At 34.2% G+C, this 12,268-nt stretch overlaps 1 protein-coding gene across 1 annotated transcript in view; it reads right to left on the bottom strand.

Moving 5' to 3' along the window:
• Positions 1 to 12,268, bottom strand: part of Smc4 (structural maintenance of chromosomes 4) — a gene marked incomplete in the record, with an annotated part of 33,972 nt that overhangs the window by 20,480 nt on the left and 1,224 nt on the right. Inside the window, 7 exon segments of the mRNA XM_005393119.2 lie at positions 311 to 461; positions 999 to 1,139; positions 1,945 to 2,072; positions 2,323 to 2,487; positions 9,115 to 9,291; positions 10,726 to 10,917; positions 11,351 to 11,529. Of these exon segments, the coding sequence (XP_005393176.2) occupies positions 311 to 461; positions 999 to 1,139; positions 1,945 to 2,072; positions 2,323 to 2,487; positions 9,115 to 9,291; positions 10,726 to 10,917; positions 11,351 to 11,529 (1,133 nt within the window).

Raw genomic sequence — 12,268 nt, 5'->3', positions numbered from 1 at the left:
TTTTTTGGTTTTTCTCCGGTACCAGGAACCGAACTCACGACCTTGCGCTTGCCAGGCAGGTGCTTTTGCCGCTGAGCTAAATCCCCAGCCCCTGAGATAGGGTCTTGCTATGCAGTTCACGCTGGCCTTTAACTCATGGCAATCGTCCTGCCTCAGCCTCACGAATGCTGGCATTACAGGAGTGCGCTACCATACCTGGCCCTAACTCATACTCTTAAGGCAACAAGGACAAACATATTTGTAAGAAATAGTAATAATTGGATCTGATACTCAGATATGAAAATTTTCAGAATTTTTAAATAGCACATACCTTTTCTCTTTCTTTTTGAAGTTGGTTCTCCAGTTTTTTGCCTTTACTAGTAGCATGCTTTAATTTTTCCCTAACTTGAACATCTTCCAAATCCAGCTGTGTAAATTTTTCTTTATTCTCCTCAATGAATTTTGTAATTTTATTGAGTTTCCTAGCAAAGTGAGTAAAGTACTAGTTATTATTTTGGATGATAAATTATTTTAAAATCATGTCTATATGCCTTATGGGTCATTTCCTCTATAAGTATGTTCAAGCTCTTATTAGAAAGGATTCTAAAATTATCCCCCTTCCAAGCTGACTTCCCAAAAGTCAAAGTTGTTAAAATTTCTCATTATAAAGCTTTTTTGCTTTCCTAATATGAAAGGAAATACATTTTCCAGTGACTATGACATCTAGGTACATAAAATTTTACCATAAAAAGATTAACCTATTAGGTCAAATGCTTTGGTTTTATAAATGCGTTCTGCCACTAGGGGGCAGCACCCCCACTATTTTAATACCAGTGTTGGGTACACATACATTCTCTAACAATGAGTTGGATACAGGGCAGTAATTTCTTTTAAACTCCAAAAGGAGACCATCTCACATACTGACAAATGTATTATAATTTGTGTGAAGTTTACATATAGACATATGCATAATACAGATTAAATCTAAATACATTCAGTACTTTCCAAAGTATCATTACTTCTCTGTATCTTGTACAGCTTTATTCTTTGCTTTCATTTCATTTGACAGTATACTGCTCCTCTCATTAATTTCTTTGGCATCTTCATGAATCTTTTCCTTTTGCATCTCCATTTCAGTAATTCGTTTCTGCAAATCATAACTAGAGAGACAGAAAAAACAGGTATCTTAAAATGACGTTTCTAAAACTATACAACTGTTTTAGTAAAATAGCAGTTTCTAATGTATTTGTAACTGTAGTCAACTTACAATCACCTAGGGCTATGACACCCCTCAAGTTTAAAGCTAGAATTTAGGAATAAAATAGATTCATTGTAAATAAAATGAGATCTCCTACTATGTGAATTTAAAAGCATAAACAGTAGTAACCTCTTTATTCCTGTTTAGCCTTACCAGGGTTTTAGTTACCCGCTGATGACTACTGTCTGAAAATGTTAAATGGTAAATTCCAGAAATAAGCAATTTATTAGTTTTAAATCACACACCATTCTGGTCCATAATGTTCTTCTATGTTCAGTATTCCCACACTGTATACACTCACCACCATTAAGTGATGCAAAGGAGAAACCAGGGCATAAAACATGGAGGAAAAATTACCTCTGTACTATGACACTGCTGCAAGGCATATAGGTAAAAAAACAGTATACATACATAACAGTTTGGTACAACCCATAGTTTTGTATATCTACTGGGGGTCTTGGAATATTATCTAATCCTTTATCTGAGGGGATTACTGTGCATGTAAAAGTATTAATAATAAATACTTGTGAAACCTCCTCCCAATTTAAAGCAGGATATCAAAATGTCAGTATTCACAAACTAAATAATCCTAATTCAATGAATTTATCACTTAAACTTCAGAAATTTTGTTCACATCAGTTTCCACATTACTGTAAGGGCTTTGATTAAATACAAATACATAAAAACAGACAAATTAAGGTACTTACATATAATACTGACAAACATGATTTTTTTTCCTAAATATTTCATTTTCCAAGTTAAGAAATTCAATGGCTATGTTTTTCTCTCCTTCTAAGGCATCCTTTTCCTTTTCCACCATTTTAACTCTGTTTAACTACAAAATTAAAAATTTAAAGATCAAATATATACTTCACTCAATCTGAGTTTAAACTATGCCAACCTTAGAAACTGTATTAACAAAGAATATGCTCATTTTAAATGCTGACAATATAAAAACAGAAATTTTAATCTAAAATAATAAAGATTTCAATTAAAAATTATTACATGACTATTTGACTCAGTAAAATTTTTAAATTCATAAACTTAACATTCTGATTTATAGTAAAACTGTAACACAGATTCACCTTTTCTCCTCTGTGTTCATTTAGTATTTCAACTCTTCGACACAGGACTTTAATAGGTTCATTTAGCCGTCCACAACCAATTATATCTTCTAAATATTCAAGCATACCCTCGTCATGTTCAGTCTGGCCTTTTGGTTTCATCATAGCTATTTGCTCAACTTCACCCTTAAAAAAAGTCATATTTATACTCATTGTGTATGTTTAAATCAATTGTGAGAACTGGGGGAAGTCAAACAGTAAAACTAAATAGTGTGCATCTAGTAACTCAAAAAGATTTTAAATATGTACTGCACTTATATTCCCTTACACGATTCTTATAAAATCCTAACATACACCACAGATACATAAAGCCACAAGGAAGTTCCCCATCTAGAATGGCCTTTTAATAGAATTTTCCTATTAAGCAAAATTTAGCAAAGTATCGATGTAGTCAGCAACCTTATCACTGCAGCGACATCACCAACCATTAATAACAGTCAGAACTCCTGTTCAAAAGCACTTCATAGCTAAACTGTACAAGGAAACCTGTCCCAAGGTGATAAGGACAGTTTCTCTATATAGCTATATAATATATATATATTTATAATACCTCAACAAGTGCTTCATAAGCATGTTTAAAACTCAAGTCTAATTTTCTAAAAGTAAAAGCCTTAAATGGAAAAGGTTAACAATTTCTCATAGTAATAAAAGAAACCCAACTGATCACGCTGACTACAGAAAACAAATGGCCTTGGAACAGGAAACTTTACTACAGGACACTTTTGCTCACCATCCCCAACCTAACAACTCTGAACTCCAATTAAAATCTTCCGTTAGTATTTGTATTTATGCAGCTCAACTACAAAGACAAAAAGAAAGATCTATAATCAGTCAAGGTTCACTGCTAGGGAGCCATTCATTTTGATAAAGAAAATTCTGTCTGAACGTGTCCAGACAAGATGCTTTTACTTTAGTTCGTAGAAGTAGCCTGCTTATATATACTCTGCCAACTACTATAACAAAAGAAAAGACACAGGCAGGCAACTGGAAAAAAATACAACTCTCATTTTCAGCAAAATAGCTTAGAAAGTCAAGAAAAAAAATACTCATTAAAGTACCTTAGCAATCCTCATTTTTTTAGTGTCTGATTCAACCTTCAAAATTTGAGATAAAATTTGTTGCTGATAAAATAAAAGGTGTAATATTTAAATAAACATCAAAATAGTTTGTTTTCCACTTATATAAAATAATTAAAGACAACACAACTCAGTTTGTTGTGTTATATAAAATAATTAAAGACAACACAACTCAATCTTCTCAATGGCAGGCATAATTTTTAATAGCTTTATAGCTCATCACTTTTCAGTAGACCAACACTCCATTAGCACCATGTTAAGTATAAACTGAAATTTATATTCAAAAGGTCTGTTATTTTTCTGTAAGATTCAGTACCTTATGTATGAATACTAAATGGAGATATTTATGTGCACTATTTTCCTCTGCTTTGTCAAATGTTTGCAGCAATAACTGCAGCAATAATTTAAGTTTTAGACAGGATTTTTGTTTGTTTGTTTTTCTGGTACCGGGAATCGAACTCATGACGTTGTGCTTGCCAGGCAGGCACTGTGCAGCTGAGCTAAACCCCCAGTCCCCCAGAATTTAAGCCTGCAAGAATGCCCAAAACTTTGGTTTAGAACAGGATGAATTTAGTCTTTGAAGAAACCAAGAATTTTTTGAAATTTTTATTTAGGTAACGTTTATCAATAGCGGTCCTACCGTACTGTTATTTGGCATGGCTTCTCTTTGTTGTGAGAGTTGTACTTAGTACTGTAAAAATGCTTAAGAGCATCTGACCCATATTTACTATATGCTATTAGCATTCCTCTCTATCAGCTGCAACAACTGAAAATGTCTCCAGCTGTTCTGGGAGAGGGGTACAGAACTATTCCTAATTGAGAACCACTCATCTAGAGGCTGTAGTTTAAAACCTGATTTATCCAAATGATATCTGACAACCAATATTTTAATATAGTACTTATCAAGTTGAATATTTAAATACCTATTTTAAGATAAATGAAAAACCATGTCAAAAGAATTTACATCAAATGGCCATAAGGTATTACTTAAGTCTATATTTTTCAGATAACCAAAAGCTGGGATCCAGTGTATAGTCTGTACAGATTAAAAACATTGCTAATAGCAGCACACGTTTTCCTGGCTACATTACTTCTTGAAGAAATGGTGTACAGCTATTAGGAAACAGCCTAGCTTTGGCTAAAGCAGACTAGTTGCTTGTTTTGGTTATTTGTTCCTTTTTTCCCAAATAAGATGAAGGACATACAGCTCATTTCCTCTCACTCTAATAACTGTCTAGCTTTAAAAAATGTTGAAAGACAAATTCATCTATGACTCAAAATAGTTCCACCTCAAGTCCACATTTACTGTACTGCATTCTTTTTTTAAACCAGTTACTGTATTCAGCTCAGCACTACTGAATCAACAGTGTGTAAACCATTTAGCCCATACTCACTTGACTTTTGACTATCAGGACTTCTATGGTTTTCCAATGAAAGCCAAGGAATTTCCTTGCAGTTCTGCTCCCCAATGTCCTCTATAAGCTCTACTACTTATTACCTTTTCTATCCTAATCTTTTCCCATTTTGTGCTATTTAACACATAATCTGCGAGTTGAAGTCTATGATTAGAGAAAAATTTACCAATCTCATGTGAGTTTTTAAGAGTTTTTACTTAGGGTAATAATGCAGTATATTTCGGAAATAATTCAAAAGCACTAATCTGAATTTATCAGTTACCCTTCCGTGTCAAGGCTCCAAATGACAGTGGTGCCACAAAAACACACAAGTATTTCAGTTTGTTATAATGTTAGCATCTGAACATGGCAAGATTTTACAGTACCTCGTATTACTGTATCTTTCTCGAGCTTTAAGGATAGCAAGCAAGGTTTTAAACCCTTATTTTCTCGGTTATGAATTATGCCGGGGGCTTGGCTATGGATGTAACTCGCTGGTAAAGCGACTGGCAAGCCGTGTGTGGGGCTCTGGGTTTGACCACCAGCATGACACACTCACAGAGGCCTTACATTTTAACTGACTGAAGGCTTTGCTGGGTGATACACAAGGGCACTGTGATCATACCAGTGATGGCAAAATTTTTAGCGCTTTCAGTGACACAGCCTGCTGCAGCACGTGTGCCACAGGTTGGCCACCACTGACACCATTCTTTGATAATCAAATCTGAGAGTAATGAAGAGGTATCTTCAGTCAAAATTTTAGCAAGCATATAGAAAACTCCAATAGTACACAGCTATAAAACATTTTGTTAAAAAGAAAAAATGAAAATAAACCTGAGTGTCTGCACCAAAATTAAATGGCCTGGAATTATTGGGTTTTGAGACCCCCTCCCCACCAAGTTAAGGAGCAAGCCCAAGGCCTTCTACATGCTAGGCATGTACTCCACCACTGAACTATAAACCCAACCCTTGAGCTTTGAACTTTCACTTCACCTTCATTTTTATTTTTCCCATTTTCACTGCACCGTAAAGTATTAATTACTCTGAATCTCCTAGTACATTTTACTCTCATTTGGCCTTTGGTAGCTATTACAGGCCAAGAAACAAAATCACTACGGTTAGTATCTGCTTAAGAAGTGCACATATAGAAAGGATAATGCTTTTGTGGTTGGACTTCATATATGGATGCTTAGGGGCAGCACCCTGTCTTCTTTCTCTCATGGTTGAGGTATGCAATCACATACCTTTGGAAAACTGAGGTACGGATTACTAACAAGGCTGAAACATTTCTTTTGTTATTATAGCAACGGGCTTACTTCTACTATTCAAAAGACTGTAACTTGAAGTGTATATGCCATGTCAACCTTAGGAGAACTACACTGAAAAAAAGGGTGATAGGTAACTCAGATCTAAGTTTAGTCTCCAAAGTTGAAAACAATAAACTTAGATCTTGTAATACAAAAAGTTGAAAGCTCTGACAAATTAAAGTTGTGTTAACAGTTGTGCCTTTTGCGGGGGAGGGGGGTACTGGGGATTAAACATAAGAAGTGCTGAGCTGTTTATCCTCAGCCCTTTTTTGAGACAAGATCTCAGCTAAGTTGCCCAGGTGGATCCCAAATTTTTGATATTCTTGTCTGAGCCTCCTGAGTAGGTGTTGGGATTACAGGAATGTGTAACCACATTAAGTCATAATCCAATACTTTTTGAAGGCATGCATAAGGGTAAAAAATAAGTTTTAACCCTCTTTGTATTTATAGCATCTTTGCACAGTGCCTTATTAGAAACTCATGTGAATGGGGCACTAATGAAATTTTAGAAGAATCAAAATACTAAAAGTGCTTACTTAAAAAAACCTACTAAGCTAGTATATGAACACTATGAAAATGTTTTTTAACCCTCATGGTCTTCTAAAATTTAGCGCTTTTTTAATTTTAAAAATAAAACTTTACTTCTGCTAAACTTAAGATTACCTGGGATGTGTTAACCATGAGTACTGTCTAAATGGCCTATATATTTCACTCAAAGTAATCATTTACACCTTGGTTGGTAATACGCTGTCTCCAACTTCACAGCCTCCAAAGTCATGGGTAGTTTTAAAGAAAAAGTCAGTAGAAGAGAAGGCAATAAAAAAACAATCTTACTTACCTTCAAATGCTTTATATCTCTATTATAAGAATCTAAAATTTTGATAAAAAGCAAAAAACAAAACAAAAACCCCATAGAAACCACTCCCATTCTCCCTCAAACTTAATAGTGCACAATTAATTCTACCTAGTCTAATCCTAGTTTTTTCTTTTAATAGCTAAGTTATTAAGGTTCATATCCACAAATTTAATTACATCATATTTAATCTGTTAACTTGGTATTATTCAGGAATAATATTTCAAAATAATTTAATTGTTAAGAGCACAGAAAAAGGTTCATATTATCATGAGGACAAATGGACAAACCTATCCTAGGTCTTTCGGAAGCACATATTTAATATAAATGTGACTACTTATAAATTATGTACTTCTTTATAAATTATTAACCTCCTTTATTAACTGCATTTTTTTTTTTTACAAAGAAGCTGAATGATGAAAAAAAATTACCCTTAAAAAGAGCTAAAATACAGTCTGTTTTGCTAAACCTTTGCATAGGTCTGTTAAGCTTTGATTATCCCAGGAGGACAGCAAAGAAACAGCAAAGAATAATCAGAAGGCTGAGGCAGGAGGATTGCTGGGAGTTTGAGGCCAGACTGGCCTACAAAGTGAGCTCAAGGCCAGCCTGAACTGCATAGTGAAACCCTGTCTTTAAAAAAAAAAAAAAAAAAAAAAAAAAAACCACAAAAAACAAAACAGAAGATAAACACAAGTATAATTTCTTCTGAAATAGTATCATTAGTAAATTGAACATTATAAAGGATATTTATCCATAATCAAATCAAATTCTAAAACATGATAACCCATAAAACAATTCAATTCAATTTAAAAAGAAACTCTGTAAACCTGTAATTCCACATTTAGATAAATTCAAATCTTGTTTAGATATCTGCAACTAATGTTCATTTTTAAGCAAGTTTGGGGTTATAGAAGTATAACAAATACAGTCTGGTAATAAAGGATACTGAGTGAAGTTTTACCAGAATGTTACTGATTTGCCTTGAACATTATACAGTAAATGTCTAAAATATTTAAAAAAACAGCTGAAGAATATAGACTAAATTGGAAATATTTGCTAACATTTCCTAAGTTTGTTAATGGGAAACAGTCACTCATCCCAAGAAAACATTTAGTATCAATTCAAAATTTTCAACTTGTTTTAAAATCAGTAGCACAAGACACTACTAGCAATTTCTGCTTATGGAGATAGTTGTGCTTTTCTTACTATGCTCTTGAGTGAGTCTGGACAGGCAATAGGACTAAGAAGCAGCCCTCAAACCCAACAGTAATTTTAAAACACTTGAAAATGCTATAGTTTCACAGTAAAAAAAATTTTTTTAAAAAAGCTAAGACACAGGGCAAAGAGGATTCCTCTTACCAAGCAATGCTGGTAGAACACACCTTTAGTTAAAAAAAATGCAGTCTCTTATCAAATTCAGCTTAGTACAGGGGTCTTAATTTTTATACTTAAAAAAAAAATTTTTGTTCTTTAAGAGTTGTGATACTTAAGAATGTTACACCAGTTATTTTCTGATCTACCAACAGTAGTGGCTCAAAAAAGTAAGTTATTCTAAACAAAAACCTATTTAAAGAAAAAACTTTAATTATTTTAAGTGTTAAAAGATTAAATAAAATTAGATATTGAGGAAAATTTGTCAAACATCAAGTATATAGGTTTCATTTTCTTTTTTGTTATTATTAAAAGAGATGAAACAAAAAGGACAGGCTATTAAGATAATGAATCTCATTTAAAATTTTATCTTAAAGGGAAATACAAACAAATGATAAATAGTTGCTATATCCCTGTCACACTAAAGCAGCACAATAATATTGGTGTTTAATGTTTATTTCACTACGCCAATATTTACGTGCTGCTAGAGTGGAACAAGTATGTCAGTCCATCCAAATGAACATATGATGATGAAAACATAGGTTTGAATGAATTTCCTTAAATTTCTAGAGCAGCATATAATGATTCGCATATTGAGTAAAGTATGTAAATCATGATGTGCTGCTAGAGTACTTTAAGGCCTCAAAAATACAGGATCCATCCAACAGGGAAAACCCCTAATCTATCATTATTGGGAAAAACAAACAGAAAACAAAAACAAGTTTTAGGAGTCTAGTTTTTAATAAATTTACCTGCAATATTAAAAATCTATTATGGTCCAAATCAATTCCATGGCTTCGAAGAAGGTTTCCAACATCCTTAAATGTGGATTTCTTCCCACTTATGTGATAGACAGAAGTGTTATCTCTGTAGGCCGTTCTGGATACACAGAAGTTACTGTTAGGAATGACTTCATAATCATCCCCTTCCTGTTTCGAGGCAAAATAAAACAAGAAAACAACTGTTGATATTAAGTCACTATATTGCTTCAAATTTCACTCCACACTGAAACTAAGTCTATGGATTAAAATACTTAAATAGAACATACATGCAAACTGTCACTAGTTCTCAAAAGTAACCTTGCTTAGCAAATAACAGATACTTTTTCGAATGGTTTGCTTTCTTTCTCAAAGATCCCCAAAACCAAAAAGCCAAGCCAAAGGAACAAAAACTCCACCTATAAACATACTGGGACTGATAAGAACCAAGGAGCTCCACCATAACCAGAATAAACCCATTCCAATTAATCACCATGCTGCTAGAGTAATTACCAGTCCACCTAAAAAGCTACAGGGTGAGATGTACAAGGAAGACACAAGGTGGTGATGCTGGGGTGATATTTTTGGTGATGGTCGTGGAGGAGAACATGCCATTAACTGCAGTAAAAAGAACTGTAAAAAATCCACAACTACATTCTCTGATTTTTAAAAGAAATCATATGCAAATCTACTGTAACATTAAAACTTATTTAAAAGCTCTGTGATATTGAGGCTGTGGCTTTTCAACTGCAGATGAATCAAATATAAAGAGGCAGTGAAATAAAATCTTATTGGCATCTACTTTTAAATCCAAATTGTGGAATAAAACGCACTAAAACAAGCAAAATTAAAATATATGGTTTGGTGTAATCAGTGTTTTTTATATTAAAAAAGGAACAAAAAAATCCAGAAGCTAAGTTACTTACAGTTAGTTTCCTTTTTAGGTTCTTTTTAGTCATTTTTGAACCATTTCCCAAGTTAATCATTAAATACATGATGAGAATCTCCCCAAACAAAACCAGAACCACAGAACCAAATAGTAAACAATCTAAAAAAGACATTTTACCTATCACTGTCTCTTTCTAGCAAACATGTTGGCTTGCTTTCCTCTCATTTCAAAAGTGCTTAATTATAGTACTACAAATGCAAGAAAAGCTCTTTTATATCACAGATACACAAGACCACTAATAATAAATTTAACGTGTACTGAAATAATGGAAAAAATCAGTTGACCACTAAATTTTTAAGTTTATGTAATTTTTCTAAAACAGTAGAATATTTTAAAATATGAATCCATTTATAGTAAAAGATTAACTAGCACTGAGGATCCTCAATCTGCTCAGCGTTTCTCTCCCAAACGTAGGGATTACCATGAGATAATAATTTTTCTAAAATTTTTAATGTTTCATGTTTCACAGACACCACTGCTGCCCCAAAAGAAAATATGGTCTTAAAATAAATGAAAAATCATTATCTCTTTGCTGTAATTACAGACATATTTTACAAATCTGATTTAAACCGACAGTGATAAAATGTGCAATGTATTGCTGTCTTTCGTTGTTCCTTCTGGAAGCTAGAGTAAGTAAATACATAAAATCCCCTTACCTTATCAATTATCTTTTGAAAATGAACTTCTACAGTACAACTCTGAATATCCTTGTGTTCATCAGAATTATGTATTAGTACTGACAGTTTTTTAGACCTTATTTTTTGTGCTCGATAGCCAAACACAAAAAGCATAGAATCGATAACATTGGATTTGCCACTGCCATTTGGCCCAATAATACAGGAAAAGCGCTGCATAAAAAACAGGAAAAAAATTTAAATAGTAATAATAATACTGCTAATTTAAATTTAAACTTCTTGCCTTTTTACTTGCAGCTAAAACCTCAAGCACTTAAAATTTTTCATTGTTAGAAGACACACCAACTTGAGTCTTCTCGTATCATAATCTCTTGTTTTGCAATCCCCAATTCCTTAAAATCATGTTCCAGTTCGAATCCAGACTTTATAGAAGTTATTCTAAGAAACGGGAAACGTTGCTTTCAAACAAAAACATTCAAGGATGAAAACCTTACAAAAACGCACTAAGATAATACAATTTCAGTTGTTACATTCACTATGTGTGTGAGAGAGAGACAGACAGGGACAGGCAGGATAGTTATAAAACTGAAACATCTTGTATTAAAGACGTATGAACTCACAATGGTTATCCTAAATGGGCAAATACCTTATGGAAAGGTCCCAGGACTTTTTCCCCCGCATAGGACTTGAAGTTCCGGTTTACAATATGAGTTATCATAAGCCGAGGCGCTCCAGCTTCATTTGTCATTGCAGGAGGTGGGGGTGGAGGGATACTATTCATAATCTCTTCTAAACTTCGGTTATCAAGTTGCTCACCTGGAGTGTCTAAGTCAAAGGAAAAGGAAGGGAAGGGAGAAAAAAGCCTGTATTAGTTTGGAAGACTACTGTTTGCTAATATTTAAAATATAGACGAGGAATGTTACTTTAGAAACCTAGAAATCTCCATTTCCCGTACAAGTACAGTATTATCCTAAATTCATGGGGATGCTACTTAATCTTTCAGTTTAATTTTACTAAAAATCGAAATTCCTAGAAGAAACGTCAGCAGTCATAAAATCCATAGAACTAAAGTATACTTAGGAATCAAAACACTAGATCGCAAAGTGGATCTGGGAAGAAAACAACGGATTCCCCGCTTCCTATCCCAAACAGGAGACTAAATCCTAAGGTCCTAAGTCAGATCCAGAATTCCGTATCTTTGAGCACTTGAAAAACGCGCTTCAAGGATACCGTCATAGGAGTTTCATAACATGGACAGCTCAATTCCTACACTCAAAATGGCACAGCAATTTTCAAATAAATCATCACCTCTTTAAGGGCAACCTAAGACCACGGAGGAGAGGTTCGGGTCTAGCCACTTTCCAGGTTCAGTTACAGTACTTTCAATCTGGGGGAAAAAAGCGCACTCGCTCTTGGCTGATAATGACTTGGGCAAAAACTCGGTACGCACCGTGTCAGTACCTTCCACAACGCGACACACCAACTCGCAACTGAGCCCTCGGCGCGCCCCGCGATCGCCGAAGGGCCGGCGGCCGCCCCGCGGAGGGCTCCTTCCCCGCGCCCC

The sequence above is a fragment of the Chinchilla lanigera genome, unplaced genomic scaffold (genome assembly GCF_000276665.1).
Source record: "Chinchilla lanigera isolate Chin_1 unplaced genomic scaffold, ChiLan1.0 scaffold00047, whole genome shotgun sequence".
Taxonomy (NCBI): domain Eukaryota; kingdom Metazoa; phylum Chordata; class Mammalia; order Rodentia; family Chinchillidae; genus Chinchilla; species Chinchilla lanigera.
This window is presented reverse-complemented; position numbering and strand designations above follow the sequence as displayed.